A 16,328-nucleotide genomic window follows, 5' to 3' on the forward strand; every position below is an offset into this window, starting at 1 on the left:
GTACTGCATAAATCCTATTTACTTGAACTAAAGAATAGACCTCTTGCCTTGACTGCTGTTGTTTAGGTCAAACAATGGATGGGCGCAAGGCTTGTAGGTGCTGCAAACAACTCTAAGCCATTGATGGGTCTTCATTGACCTCGGTGTGGCAATGTTTGGGTATTGTGAGGTCATATGCAAGGGGTCTTTTGAACTTCTGGACAGAGTTTCAACACCTTCAAGCCATTCTATGGTTTAGTTTCTTTCTTTTAAAACAAAGGACAATCATGATTATCTTTTGACTGAATTATGAATACTTACACTGGAAGGTGGAACATAAAGAAAAACATAAAAATACTTTGTTAATTGTATTGTTTTTGTTAATTTTGCTCATGCCACTCGATCTTGCCTTGTTGAGACAACCTGAGATTCATCAACAACACTCTAAGGAAGGGGCATCACAATTTCATTGTGCTGCATACCGCACAATAGCGCCAGCGCTCTGTAAACCCCATGATTCTATGGACCATGGACTAAGCAGTGTCATGAAATTGGACCTTGAACTTGAGTCTGACATGTTGGACTACCCAGCCACGACCCTGCTGTATTGCCTGGTGGCAGTTCCAACGTTTCTTTAGTTATTTCGTTTTGTATCTGCTCATTTGTTTTGACCAGCTGCACAAAGTGATTTCACATAATGTGCTGTTTTTAACGGAGAACATCAACAAGGTTCTTTCACTTCAGATCATGATAACCATGTAGGAAACAAGTTTTTTTAATGCTTTGGCCGACTTGTTGTTGTTTTGGTCAGCACGGTACCCAGACTGCTTTGAATGGAAATGCGACTAAACACAATCTGGGAGCTGTTTATTCTTACAGTGTCATAATCTCAAAATAGTTTTTTAATAAAGACTGCTCTGGACAGCTGACGTATTTTTCCTCATAAAATTTCGATCGTGTGTGTAATTATGATTATTCTAGATACCCCGTGTCCATCTGGGGGTTTGTAGCATGGCTTCTCGGCTGAAAATTAGTGATCAAAATAAAACTTCGGGTTCCAAGCGAGTCTGCCAAGAGCGATTTTCCTGCAGCGGGTCCAAAGCTGAATTTCATTGTTTGGATTGTGGGACGAGACAGTGCGTCGAATGTGAGGGACTCCTGCATGCCAGCAACTCCAAGTTCGCGGATCACGACCGAAGCAAAATCCTGCAGGTCAAGTTTCCTGAAAACGTTCAGCAATGTGGAATGTGGTGCAGTCCTATCAATCCTGCAGAGTTTTCTTGTATTGAGTGCCAGGGTGTTCTATGCGGGGAATGTAATAAAAATGTTCATTGGGGGAAACTAACAAAACATCACCGTCGTCCTATTCCAAAAAAATCTACTGACTCGGAAGTCGTGAACACAGAAGAACTGACATCAAAAGTATCTCCATCAATTAATGACAAACTTGAGACAGGTCTTATGTTTCACGACACTTTCTCAGAAGACTTATCCAGTACTTCAAAGATATATTCTTCATCCACGGATGAGGAATTCCAAAGTGCCATCGGTCTAGACTCACTCTCGTCCTTGCCAGTTTTGGAGAAACTTGAAAACCCATCTGATTTTAACATTCACATAACCGGGGAACAGTCAAGTAATTATAGACTTTCTTCAATGGATGAACTATCCAGTAACGAGTTCCGCAGTCTTGAGGAAGCACTTGAAAGGTCATCAATTAATCGGCAATTAGAGGAGCGTGACCTCATGGATAACCAGGTTGATGGATCCCGAGAACCGGACACCCTGTCGTTCAGCTCTGACCATTTCATCCCCCAAGAAAGCTCAGTCGACACATCCTTAAATCCAGAATCTATACCCAAACGACCAACGGCAACGCCGCGTCAGAGAGAGAGAATTACGCAAGCCCCAGCAAAACAAGAATCAAGTCGGCAACCACTTGGAATGCAGCCAGTCTCTCCGAAGCCAGTACAAACTTCCACAGTTAAGGACACCAGCGCCAGTCATGTCCTGTCAGTTGCCGATCATCCACGGATCGGATCCAACCCAAAGCCAAAGCTGGTCCCAGTCTCGTTATCCAGCTCGGGCAGAGAGAGCAACCTGAATAAGCCGATTGCGTCAGTGATGGGAACATCTCAGAATTCAATCAGCTCAAATGAAGGAGACAGCGATCATCAGGTCGACTCACCAAGAGGAGGAAGCTTCAGCAGCAGGAAGCAAATGAACATTCCAGGAGTCTTGAGGGAAGATGGAGGAGCTGTGAGAAACCAGCTCAAGGTCAAGGAGCCAACCATCAAGTACTCCCCGGGATTCCTGCTGGTGGATGAAAATGAATTCCTTCAGGTGCTTAAAACATTACATATTAAAAGCACCTTGATCTATATTTGTGTTAGAATGAAATCATATCAATTGAAAATATTGGATACATTTGAGTGCATTGGCGTAGACTATAGTCACAAGGTGAAATCAGGACTTTTAAAGTTCTAAGTGAGCAAAAAAAAAAAAAAAAGATTTCACTGTAAATTCTGGTTTTATTTTGTTTGTTCACTTAGAATTTTATTCACCATAATGATCATATTCTGCAACAATACGAGAAGGAAATTCTTTTTTGTTATAATATTTATTATATGATAGCCTACTTATTGCATTTTCCTGAAAAATATTTTGATGAATTCATTTGAAGCATTTTTCAGGTTTCTTTGGGAACTGGTTAAAATTGATTGTTTGTATTGTGAAACAACTGTACACTACTGCATTGGCAATGACTTTGTCACTTCTTTTGGTCCTTTCTTTAATGTGCATTCAATCTTCTGTTTTTATTTTCTGCTAGGTTGAATCGACTGAGAGGTTTGCTGAGCTTCTGGGATGTCCCTTATCTTCCCTCGTCAAGGTTGTCTCTATCTTTGGCAATACAGGAGATGGTAAATCCCACACTCTCAACCACACCTTCTTCGGGGGGCAAGACATCTTCCGCACCTCTCCAGCTCAGGACTCCTGCACCATCGGCATATGGGCTGCATACGACACGGCAACAAACATTATCGTGACGGACACCGAGGGCCTGCAGGGGATCTCCAACAACGAGAACCAACGAACCCGTCTGCTCCTGAAGGTCCTGGCAATCTCCGATGTGGTCATCTACCGTACCAGGGCAGACCGACTCCACAGGGACCTGTTTCAGTTTCTTGGCGATGCGTCTAAGGCGTATAGTCGACATTTCAATCTAGAGTTGAAGGCGGCATCAGACAGGGGTCATCTCAGTGGGTCCTTGACTAGCCTCGGTCCTGCTGTCATTGTGTTTCAAGAGACAACTCATACTGTACCTCTAGGAGGTGGTAGGTATTTCTTTAATCATTAAAATAGTAATAAAATAAAGATGGTTCAAACATTTATGTAGCAAGAGTAACTATAAATAACTTGTGGGTACAACCATTAAATCTCTTTTGTGGGAGTGTTGGCTCTGAAAAGAGCCCGTTTCATTTCGATGTTTCGAACAGTATATTACTCTGCTCGTCTTCAGACGTGTAGTGTTCCATGTGCGTTTTCCATTCATTTGACCTCTAATGTTTAGACTTGACTTGTTTATGCACATTGAATGCTTATAATGAGTATACAGTGACTTGCAACTTCTTGGTTTTGGGATGCATCTTGTTAATAATTTCAAAAAAACAGTTTGTTTTGCTCTTTCCAAAGATCAACCTTCAACTGGGGACAGCCTAACTGTATCACCTGACGCCATCCTGCGGGAGCGTTTTAAGGAATACGGTCATAACATAGACGCATTCAGCTGTGTGCAGTATATAGGGACGCAGTCTATCTCCCCACCAACAGACTTCAGGGGACTACGCAAAGCTATATTGGCACATGTACGAAACAGCAGTGTCAGGTCACCGCGTCCACCAGCAGTTGTGTACAGTGCCCTCAAGGTAAGAGTATCTACGAGTCGAGTCATATTTTTGTTATGCATATTGCATTTGTCATCTTGCGTGCATTTTAATTTGAGCAGGGGTCACTTTTCTTGTTGCTGTTTATTGTTATTTGTATGTTTGGGTAATTTTGGGTAGAACCCCAAAAAATGAATAGAGCTGACCTGGACCACCGGATTAACCGGATTAACCGGATCCACCGGATTAACGTGTTGGCGTTCCACCAACTGAGCAATCTAGTCCTAATATTGGCGGTCTTCCTATTTCGCCATTAATCTTTGTTCAGGGCATCACTTCCCAGGTTGTATACTAAAAGATGCCACAATCAATGAGTGACTTTTGGAACTCTAGGTGGCAGCAGACTTACCAGGTAAATCCATTGTTCTTGGTTATGTGTGCATGCTCAGAACATCGTAAACAATGATAATTGACTTGGTATATCTGCTGCCCTGTAGCATTCCAAAGTCTCTCATTAACCATTAATAAGTGTCTACATAAAATGCACTCTTGTTCATGTACTTCTTGATCAGTGTTGTAGCTAGACCAGTTTTAGTGGTGGACAACAAATCAATTTTTGTTGGAAGTCTACCCAGAACAAGGGGGATCAAAAAAATTATTTGTGATTGAGTTATTGCCATTATTGCTGAAGTGGGGCAAGGTTTCAAAAATTGTTATGTTATGTGGCCATGCAATAATTAGAATCATCTTTCGACTGTGTTCTTTCTCTTTGACATGTGATACTTCTTCATTAGCTTTGTCTCAGATCCATGCACTCTGGACAATATTTGAAATCTGTGCTGGGCGGCACATTGTATTTTGCTCAGAGTACTGGGCAAACATTGTGAGTCCTGGGCAAGCCCGCCCAGCACCGCCCACCTTGGCTACAACACTGTTCTTGATCAGTGCTATAGCTTAGTTGGTTGAATGCCAACACGTTAAACCGGTGGACACTGGTTCTGGTCAGCTCTATTCAACTTTTTATTTGTACTATAAAAAAAAAAGTAGGGTAACCATTTTGTTTTTTAAGAGGATCATAATAACTGCTTGTAGTTCTAAAAAGAAAACTTCCAAATATTTCTTACAGGTTCTGAATGACAAATTCAGCGGTGAGATCGATGCTACAGTCCCCTCCACTTTCCCCGATGAGTATTTCACCTGTTCATCCCGCTGCTTGTCATGTGATGCTCGCTGTAGCTGCACCATGAACCACACAAAGGACAACCTTATACACTTTGCTGAGGCACGCTGTCGCTATCAACATCAGTATGATAATGAGGTGTTTACATGTAAGGTAAGAAAGAGTGCAATGTGTGTTGCCTCCCGACATTGTAATCTTGAGGTAGGAGGTTTTTCTTATATTAGGGTAGGGGACCTGCACCATGAACCACACAAAGGATAACCTCACACACTTTGCTGAGGCAGGCTGTCGATATCAGCATCAGTATGATAATGAGGTGGTTACATGTAAGGTAAGAAAGAGTGCAATGTGTATTGCCTCCCGACATTGTAATCTTGAGGTAGGAGGTTTTTCTTATATGAGGGTAGGGAAGCTGCACCATGAACCACACCAAGGATAACCTTACACGCTTTGCTGAAGCACGCTGTCGATATCAGCATCAGTATGATAATGAGGTGTTTACATGTAAGGTAACAAAGAGGGCAATGTGTGTTGCCTCCCGACATTGTAATCTTGAGGTTGGAGGTTTTTCTTTTATGAGGGTAGGGGGGAACCACACCAAGGATAACCTCACACACTTTGCTGAGGCACGCTGTCGCTATCAACATCATTATGATAATGAGGTGTTTACATGTAAGGTAAGAAAGAGGGCAGTACGAGTTGCCTCTTGACATGTCGATCGTGTGGTTGTAGGTTTTTCTTATATGAGGGTAGGGGAGCTGCACCATGAACCACACCAAGGATAACCTCACACACTTTGCTGAGGAACGCTGTCGCTATCAGCATCAGTATGATAATGAGGTGTTTACTCTACTTGCAAGGTAAGAAAGAGAGCAGTGCGTGTTGCCTCTTGACATATTAATCGTGAGGTTGGAGGTTTTTCTTATATGAGGGTAGCTGGAGCTGCACCATGAACCACACCAAGGATAACACGCTTAGCCGAGGCACACTGCCGCTATCGGCATCAGTTTGACAATGAGGTGTTTACATGTAAGGTAAGAAAGAGGGCAATGTGTGTTGCCTCCCGCCATATTAATCTTGAGGGTGGAGGTTTTTCTTAAATCAGGGTAGCCGGAACTGCACAATGAGCCCCATCGAGGATAACCTCACACACTTTGCTGAGGCATGCTGTCGATATCAACATCATTATGATAATGAGGTGTTTACATGTAAGGTAAGAAAGAGCGCAGTACGAGTTGCCTCTTGACATGTCGATCGTGTGGTTGTAGGTTTTTCTGATATGAGGGTAGGGGAGCTGCACCATGAACCACACCAAGGATAACCTCACACACTTTGCTACGCATGCTGCCGCTATCAACATCAGTATGATAATGAGGTGTTTACATGTAAGGTAAGAAAGAGGGCAGTGTGTGTTACCTCCCAACATATTAATCGTGAGGTTGTAGATTTTTCTTATACATGTATGAGGGTGCTTGCTGAAGCACGCTGTCGTTATCTTGTTGCCTCTTGACATGTTGATCGTGAGGTTGTAGGTTTTTTTTATACAATGAACCCAACTGACTCAATTTGCATTTACCATTTTCGCCGTTTTTGGGAGTCAATTCCTTTGTGTACATTTTGATTTTAAGAATAGCGGACAGGGTAGGTGCATGTAAGGTCCGCATTGTGACAGTGGTGAATACAGTTTGTTGGTTCTTTGCTTTAATGGTAACGGTAGCATTCATAGTTTGTATGGAATCATTTTTATTTGACAGGCTTGTTATGGGCGAGGTGAGGAAGTCTTGGTGGTCCCTAAGACTTCATCTTCAGGGGATACGTCTTGGCTTGGTCTCGTCAAGTATGCTTGGTCTGGGTAAGTTGATTATTCCACATCAGGAATCAGGATTCAGCATCTTTCATGTTCTGGCTGTGCACATCTTAAGATGACAGTTGTTATACTTTTGTATAAGCTTGACAGCCTCCTGTTCAACTTGTAATCATTGTTGTATATGTCAAAGGTTTAAACAAAAATATAGTAATCAAGAAAGTTGGCAAACAGTTGTTTGGTAGATGTAACCTACACCATTGTAAGGTTTAAAGGAACGGATTGTTAAATTATACCAGACTTCTTGTTCTCATGTATGCCCTAACCATAGAGCTATATATTGACTAGAGTGCTAACACCCTGTTATACACGCACTAAGGTTTTGAAGCCGTGTGGGCGCATCCATGTTTATGTACAAACCAATACAAAAGCTTGAATTTTTGTACGGCAACTGTACGGCTATTTGCATGATAGTGCGTTTGTTCTTTTCTATGTGTCATCGAACCAAAAAATGCAGCAAACGTGAACGCACAATCTGCTGATGAGCGTACAAACCGCGAGCGTCATGTGCGTCATGTTTAATAGGCGCGTATACTTTTTTAGTACGTCAATCAAGTCGAACTTATGGTTTTTGTAGCGCGGACGTACGTCGTTCTCCTTGGTAAAGGGAACCCTATGGATAAATTTAAAATTTCTATTTGAAAACACGGCACCAAGGCAACAACCAGGACAATCTGTTGCCTCTGTGAAGTATCAGGTTTGAATATTATGTATATTTATATTTGACTTTGAATTATGAAACAATAATTTTGATTATGACGTTGTGTTGTAGATATGTTTTAGAGTGTCCAAATTGTGGGATAATCTACCGTAGCAGACAGCATTGGTACGGTAACCTGGACCCTGAACAGACTGCAGTCAGGACAGAGCTTAGACATGTTTGGCCAGGGGTAAGTAAGGTTGACATAAAAATCGTAGTTTCTTCTGTATTCCTGCCCTGTGGATTTTAGCTATCTGTCACAGTGGGCAACTTCAAGAGGGAACTGAAGTCACACCTCTACAAGTATTGTTATCCATCATTTTCATGTTGTTTCAGGGGTTTTTTGTGTTGGGGACTTGATTGGTTTTCTGGATAGCTTCAGCTTGGTATGATTTTGATTGAATCCTTTTTCTCTTACCACATTCAAGGGTTGCACTGTACTTCAAGGTACCCATAATGCAGCAAGACGAGTAGTGGACGGTCTCTCCTCGGTCATACAGACCGTTGGCTCCGTCAGCGCTCGACCAACTCAGATGGTTACCCAGTGGATGACCGATCAGATTGCACCAGCTTACTGGCGACCCAATGCTGAGATTAACGTAAGTCAACACCTTTACTCCTTCTGACCTTTTGAAATCATTGAATAATGCGTGACTTACACTTGCCCATAGATTTGTACACACTCTTAAAGACACTGGACACTATTGGTAATTGTCAAAAACCTGTCTTCTCACTTGGTGTATTTCAACATGCGCAAAATAACAAACCTGTGAAAATTTGAACTCAATTGGTTGTCGAAGTTGCGAGAGAATAATGAAGAAAAAAAACATCCTTGTCACACGAAGTTGTGTGCTTTCAGATGCTTGATTTCGAGACCTCAAAAACTGATTCTGAGGTCTCGAAATCAAATTCGTGGAAAATTTCTTCTTTCTCGAAAACTACATTACTTCAGAGGGAGCCGTTTCTCACAATGTTTTATACTATCAACAGCTCCCCATTACTCGTTACCAAGTGAGGTTTTATGCTAAGAATTATTTTGAGTGATAACCAATACTTTCAGTGCCTTAAGGCTTTACTCTACCCTTCGATTAAGATGTACTCAGCCGTACATGATCAGTGAAGCATGTAAATAGTTTTCGATTGTGAAACAAGAGGCTTCACGGTCTACCAGACAGGGGTCACTTATTAAATTAAATTGCATGAATTCCATCTTTTAACTAGATGGAATTCACACAATGTAATTTATCAAAAAACTCGGCAATTATATTCATAACTGGAATGAACATCCTCAAATTTGTTGCATTATTTGAACATCTTTACACACCACTTTTCCTGTGTAGCTTGACAACCCGTAGTGAGTACAAAGCGGGCTATTAGAGGGTCCTATAAGTCTAGGACAAGCCATCCAACTGTGGTTTTATATTTAAACAGTCCCCATTCAATTTAAACTGACAACGTTCGTCAATTCATGGCCTGGTTATTATGTCCAGTTTTCTCTTCTTGTGATCCCAGCATTGAAGGCTTCTTTTATTTCTCATTAGGAATGTCGAATGTGTTCTCATCCGTTTGATGAGGGTGAGAAGATACATCATTGCCGAGCTTGCGGCGAGGGTTTCTGCGATGACTGCTCCGCTCATCAGATGCCTGTTCCTGAGAGAGGTTGGGGTGATAAGCCTGTTAGGGTGTGTGAACAGTGCTACATGAAGAAGTGCCAAGGTAAGTGGTGAAGGAAGCCAAAGGATCGTTCAAATGAGGAAGGAGATGAAGTTGAAAATTGAAAGTTCTGGTGCTATCTGTTTCATCAGTTTGTTACTATGTCTGGGACAACATGTTTTTGAGCAGAGTTAACTAAAGACAATCAGAGTATACTGTTTGAAACTGCAAGAGACTACACTGGCTCTTCTCAGAGCCAACACTCAACACACATGGTTGTGTCCGCAAGTTTACTACTTATTTAGAGTTTCTTCTTATTTATCCACACCATGCAAAGCTTCAAACAATACTTAATAGTGATTTAGTTTACTTTGTTGTCCCTGACCCGCGTGGTAATTTTTTTTCCGTTTGTTTGGTATTTTTTTCTTGTGTTCTTGCTTGCTCCCCTCATACGCTAATTTGTCATTGTTCTAGCTGTCCTGATGTCATCATAATTTCTGTATTTTGCTGTTCAGTCTGTGTTAGGGCTGATCCAGTAATTATGTTTGCTTTGTTGTTTCTGTTTTGATGTTATTGTTCTTCATTTTGCATTCAATTGTATTTGTTGTAATTGTTTTGTTGAGGTTGAATGAATTATAATAATACTAATAATAATGTAATGAATAGGGTAGATGGCCTTAGCTTTCGATCCAATCCGGACCTTCTTCAGAGGCATAAGACAAGTACAAACAAATACATATCCATTTATAGAAAAAGAGAGGGGGAAAGGGATTAAGGAAAGGATCCAGAAAGAAGCGGGAAAATAACAGCCAATCAAAGTTCCTATTTCAGAAACAATATTAGGGGCTATGAACCAATAGGAGTGAAGTGGCGAGGACAAAGGATGTTTAGAATGAAAGGAAGGGTTACTGGACCATAAAAGTGGTAAATGTATTGTTCGACAACAATGGAGGGAGACATGAAAGGGTAGGATTAGAGAGCAAGTTGCATCATGATGCAACTAACAATGGTCAATTAATAAGAATAGCAAGATCAAAGGTATGATGATTTTAAAAATAGGTATGAGGGACCTGTGGAAAAAAAAGGGGGGGGGGTTACTTACATCAGATAGTTACAGTGATGAATTTATAAAAACAACTTTAAACTAGGTTAATTTATATTTTATGTACAGAATATATACAACATATGAGTTCTTAGGCAGAAGTGAAGTGGAGGGTAATGAGAAGTTATTTAACACCAGTGTTTATGTTAAGTCCAAAGGGTTTGACTGTCTTGAGTTGGTGAATCCAGTGTGATTCTCTATTCTTGCGGTGTGTGTCATCACCATTGCAAGCTTCAATCACCAGAAGTTCAACATCAATGACACTATGATTGGGGCTGTTGAAGTGGATAGAGACTGGGTACGGTTTCTTAGTCTTTATGGAAGAGACATGATTCGCAAAGCGAAGACTAAGTTTGGTCTTAGTCTCTCCCACATATTGTAGCCCACATCTCTTACATGATATGACATAGACTACATTAGACGTGCTGCATTCAGAGTCGGTCTTGATGTTGTATGAAGAGCCAGTGGTATGACTCTTCACCTTAAGTGAGGGCTTAATGTGCAGACACGTTTTGCATTTGGAACGGGTACATTTGTGACAGCCCAGTATATCTGTCGGGGGTTGTGTTTGGACTGTACCTGGGGGAAGTTTGGCCCTGACTAGTATGTCACCAAGGTTCTTAGGGCGGCGGAATGCAACCATGGGAACCTCAGTGATTGCTGAGTGTAACCTGCTGGAGGAGTGAAGTATAGGCATGTTATTATTGAGAATTGAGGGAAGTTTGGGTAGTTTGGGGTGGAAGGTGGTGACCAAAGCAACTCTATTGGTAGGAGGTTTTTTAGCTCCCGTGTTAGTCAACAGAGTATGACGAGGTACGTTGAGAGCCCTGTTGATAGCAAGTTGGACCCTACGTTCGCTGTGTCCCCTAGATACAAGGTGTTTCCTTAGCTCTGATGAGCGCCTCTTGTACAGGGTATCTGTGGAACAGATACGCCTGATACGTAAGGCCTGACTGTAAGCAATTGCCTTCTTACAGTGACTAGGGTGACAGCTATTGGAGAGAAGGTACTGGTGGGTGTCGGTGGGTTTACTGTAAACATCTGTGACAAGGCCATTAGGAGACTTGGTTATTGTCACATCTAGAAAGTTCACACTGGTGAGAGATTGTTCGGTAGTGAACTTTATGGTGGGGTGAAATGAGTTGATATGGGCAATAAACTCATCCAAGCTGTCTTGGTCACCACACCAGATGGAGAAAATATCATCAATAAATCTCCACCAAACTAGTGGTCGGTTGGGGGCGGAGGACAGGAGTCTGTCCTCCAACTGAGACATGAATAGGTTAGCATATGAGGGTGCCATTTTGGTACCCATGGCAGTACCCTGTACCTGTAGAAAATGCCTGTCAGAAAATGTGAAATTATTCTTCATTAGAATGTGGCTCATGAGTTCCTTAATATGACTCACTGAGGGGCAGGACTGATTACTAGCATTGAGGGCAGAGACACTCATGCCTTCATGATGGGGTATGTTAGTATACAGTGATGAAACATCAAAAGTAACCAAAATAGCAGAGTCAGGTATTTGGTGCTTGACCTCATCTAGTTTGTGGAGAAAGTCTTTGGTATCCTTGATGAAGGAAGGAATACGGCAGACTAAGGGTTTGAGGAAGCTATCAACAAACTCAGAAATGCGCTCTGTGGGGCTACCATTCCCAGATACAATAGGTCTCCCCGGGTTATTGGGCTTGTGTATCTTAGGTAGAAGGTAGAACCTTGCTGTACGGGGGTCATGTGGGAGGAGATAGTTAAATGTATCTTTCTCAATATCATTGGCATTATAAATCTTAACCAGGGTGTCACTGATATCTTGGGAGAAAGATTCAGTGGGATCAGAAGCACATTCAATGTAATGATCAGTGTTACTGAGCTGTCTAAGGCCCTCAGCAATGTAGTCATGTGTGTTCATGACTACAACTGCGGACCCCTTGTCAGCCCGTTTAATCACTATGTCTGGTGATTGGCGGAGTTGTGTAAGGGCGTGACGCTCATCTTGGGGGAGGTTGTTGGGAGTAGGGGTACTGGGGGCCTTAAGAACCTCGGAGTTAACCGAATTGATGTATGTCTCTAGAGACACATCTCGGTTCTTAGGGGGTACCCAAGTACTCTTTTCCCTGAAGCGGTTGCGGGGAATAGGTTGGGTCTCCACAGATGACTCGTTATTAATAGTAAATAAACTTGAATTGCAAATATATTGACTGATAGTGTTTTTTCTGCAATGTCAATTTTTTAAACAAAACCCAGTGCTTTGATGGTTAGTGCCTTAAGCAGTTTTTAGTGTTATAAGTTTCCAAGTAAAATTTGTTTTATATGCCATGCCCATTGCCCATATTAGGCACTTCCTTCCAAAACTCAAAACTTGGTGTATTTACTCATCAAATCGATGATAATGCAAGCTTTCGAATAATGCCTTATTTAGGCCTGTAAAGGTTTCTCTAATATTCAAATGTGTTATGTACATTAATATCATAGTAGGTATTTTAGTTGTTATTTCTAATGCCAATTTTGTATTTCTGAGAACTAATTGAAATTTGGGGTAGGGTAGAGCGTCACATACTATATTACAACGCAGTCCTTCTTATTGCATTCCAGGGGGAAGTTCACCAGAGGAGTTATTGGAACAGCCAGTAACAGCCAGGAAGATGGGCGAGGTTGTACAATCAACATTCAATGTGCTGGGGACTGCTATGCAGTATCCACTGGGTGAGAAATAAGCAAAATATAGCAAAACAGTTAAAGGCAGTGGCCACTATTGGTAATTGTCAAAGACCAGTCATCTCACTTGGTGTATCTCAACATATGCATACAATAACAAACCTGTGAAAATTTGAACTCAATTGGTCGTCGAAATTGCGAGGTAATAATGAAAGAAAAAACACTCTGTCACACATGGTCACACAAAGTTTTGTGCTTTTAGATGCTTGATTTCGACACCTCAAATTCTAATTTTTAGGTCTCGAAATCGAATTCATGGAAAATTATTTTTTTCTCAAAAACTACGTTACTTCAGAAGGACCCGTTTCTCACAATGTTTTATACCATCAACTTCTCCCCATTACTCATTACCAAGTAAGGTTTTATGCTAATAATTATTTTGAGTTATTACCAATAGTGTCCACAGCCTTTAAAGAGTGTTTGTAAAATGTCATCTGTGCACCCTAGGCTTGTTTCCTTGTAATATCCCACGAGTGCAAGTGGTTTTTAAAACACAAAGCATGTCTGCGGCCGATATGCGATAAGGCTGAAAATCAGTCAAAACAAATTCTACTTTCCGTTTCATATTGTTTTCCAGGTCCTTTTACTTGAGAGGCTGTGTCATAAAGGCCCAATATCAGAGTAACTAAAAAGTAACTAAGCATAACAAAATCATGCTTACCAGAATAAGGTTACCAGCTAAAATGACATGAGACATGCACTACATTCGACTGATGCCCTGCAAATTGATGCTAAGCAATGGTTTGCTTGAGCTGTATGAGCCATATCTTGGTGTTCAGTGATGATTAAATTGTCAATTTTCTATAAAGATGTATCACATCACTTAGATTATTCAATATTAACAAGCACCCATCACCCTTCCTCAGGTTTCATGTTGGATGCTGCCCGCCCAGCCTACTGGGTACCAGACAGTGACATCATCATTTGCTCTTGCTGCCAGATTGAGTTTACAATCAAGATGAGCAAGCATCACTGTCGAGCCTGCGGGAAGGGGGTGTGCAGCGAGTGCTCCATGAACCTGCGAACAGTGCCCTCTAGAGGCTGGGATGAAGCAGTAAGAGTTTGCGATAACTGCGACAAGAAACAAAGGCAGCTGTAAGTGTATTGCGGACGGTTTGGGCTGTAGTTTAGGGTTACCTGATTGGAGTCAAAATGAATATACCCGACTCTTGATTTTAGCAGCTTCTGATTCTTAATTCTGTCGTATGTAGGGCTTTAAGATGAACTTGAATGAAAAACAAAAACACTGAGTATGCGATAACTGCGACAAGAAACAACGGCAGCTGTAAGTGGACGGTTTGGGCTCTAGCTTAGGGTAACTTGATCGTAAGTCAATACGTAATATAATCGCTTCTGATTCTATTTACTGTCAAATGGAGTGCTAAAAGACAAACTTGAATGAAAACAACAACAAGTGATCTTGGCTGAATTTTATTGAAAGTTTGGTTTTCATGTGATTGAACAATTTTTTAATTGTAAAGAAAGAACAAACAAAAAATTGAACTCCTTTCTCCAGTGCTTTTCAGCAATAGATTCTCGGAAAGCCCCATGACATCATCACCCATTTGATGTCATTTTTTGGGGTGCTCCATTTTGCTCAAGCACTTAGTTGCATTACAAAGCATCTCCAACATCCGACTTGACAGTGTTGTCTTTTGACACGCACTGTGAATGGCATAAGTGTTACCACTGTATTCTCCTGCTGATAAGGTACTTGGTGTATAAGGCACATTCATTGCAGGCCATCTTGTCAGATGATGCCTGCAGAGGTCGTCCTTCAGCACGGGCGTGCCTTCGTGCACGTCACTCCTCCTGGCTCTGGGCCCATGAATCTTGTATATGCCCAGCGCCCTGTTGGACAAGCCGTCGCCAAGCAGGCCGGTCTTTTGCCAGGCATTCCCAATCAGCTGGTATGCCCGCTGCTCTTATGGTCCTTGTCACTACATCTTTATAGCGGAGCAGAGGGCGCCCACGGGTGTGCTTCTCTGAACAACTCGCTGTATAGAAGGGCTTTTGGGATGCGTTCCTCTGGCATACGGATAACGTGTCCAGTCCAGCGCAGCTGTATTTGGGCCAGGATTGATTCAATGGAAGACATGTTGGCACAATTTAGAACAGGCACAGTACTCCAAGGATATTGAAACCTGATTTGGTGTTGATGTATAAAGCACACCGCTTAATAAGACCCATTATGGTCTGACCGCCCACAAGAGACTTGCTAGGCTACTTACTGTGGTTACATTGGCACACATGTCTCATTGTTTGCTTTTAGCATTAGCCTTGTGACAAGTCTTTTTGCTCTTTATTTTTTCCGTTTTGTGCATTTTTAACGTGTGTTATGCACTTTTGATCATAGTATGTAAAAGGCGCAATATATATTTTAATTACTATAATTGTTGTGTTGATACATGACACTTAACAAAACGTGAAGAGATTGCGATTTTTTTAACCATAAAAATAAGTTACATATCGCCTCGGTTTTAAAGATTAGTTTCTTATCATTTTCATTTTTTAAGACATGACTTCTATTTTTTTTAACACCTGTCCAATCCACACAATGACCTCACTGACACACTCAAGCGTTCGAGCGTTTCAAATTAGCTGGCTGCTAGTCTCTGTTTTCTCGTTATTTTGTATGCTATCATTTTAGGCATAAATGAGAGCATACGCCCTCTGTTGGCAAGATGTATTAGTGCATTACATGAAGGTGCATGACTTGAGAACTAAAGACTAGTTATCTGCGGATGCTCAATGATAATTTTAAGAAATTCCTGAAATTTTTAGAAACTATGTCAGTGTCCTGGGTATGCATGCTAAAGCGTGGATTGGGGTTTCACTGACTGAGTGGATTTTCCATGGAATATTTCTCTGGGTTTTCCTCAACTGAATTTTCCTTTTCTTGTCTTCTTGTAATAGGCTTCTTGGCTAGTATAGAGATCAAGTTTGGTTTTATGAGAATCAATGGCTTCATAACCAGAATTATTAAATATAAGAGTAAAGTAAATCAATACAAACAAACAAACAAGATTAAAGTGTTTATGAAGCATTCAAAATGAATACTGCTTTTTCTTCCCAAAATCTTTTTTTTTTCTTTCAAGTATCAAGTTATAAACCACAAGTGAAACTGACTGGGTAAATTTGAACAAATGTGCATCCTCTTAGAGTTACACCCTTTGACTGCTGCTTCCCAGCTTATATAGAAAACCTGTGTGTGATCCCTGGCTACACGGTCCATGGGGTCCATTGCTGGT

The 16,328-nt window shown here is 41.3% G+C and overlaps 1 protein-coding gene across 2 annotated transcripts; it reads left to right on the top strand.

Moving 5' to 3' along the window:
- The first annotated feature begins 882 nt into the window (after window positions 1–882).
- LOC117291311 (zinc finger FYVE domain-containing protein 1-like) lies at window positions 883–15,602 on the top strand. Of its 2 annotated transcripts, none has more exons than XM_033772953.1 (10): window positions 883–2,322; window positions 2,810–3,314; window positions 3,652–3,905; window positions 4,990–5,196; window positions 6,798–6,895; window positions 7,680–7,797; window positions 8,036–8,206; window positions 9,149–9,323; window positions 12,955–13,065; window positions 13,944–15,602. In XM_033772953.1, the coding sequence occupies exons 1-10, from the start codon at window positions 991–993 to the stop codon at window positions 14,174–14,176; spliced, it is 3,204 nt and encodes a 1,067-aa protein (XP_033628844.1). In that variant the 5' UTR covers window positions 883–990; the 3' UTR covers window positions 14,177–15,602. The 2 variants fall into 2 exon arrangements, with proteins under 2 accessions (XP_033628844.1, XP_033628853.1); XM_033772962.1 differs by having other exon boundaries at window positions 3,673–3,905.
- Window positions 15,603–16,328: the final 726 nt, after the last annotated feature.

Source organism: Asterias rubens, chromosome 1 (assembly GCF_902459465.1).
Source record: "Asterias rubens chromosome 1, eAstRub1.3, whole genome shotgun sequence".
In the NCBI taxonomy this organism is placed as follows: domain Eukaryota; kingdom Metazoa; phylum Echinodermata; class Asteroidea; order Forcipulatida; family Asteriidae; genus Asterias; species Asterias rubens.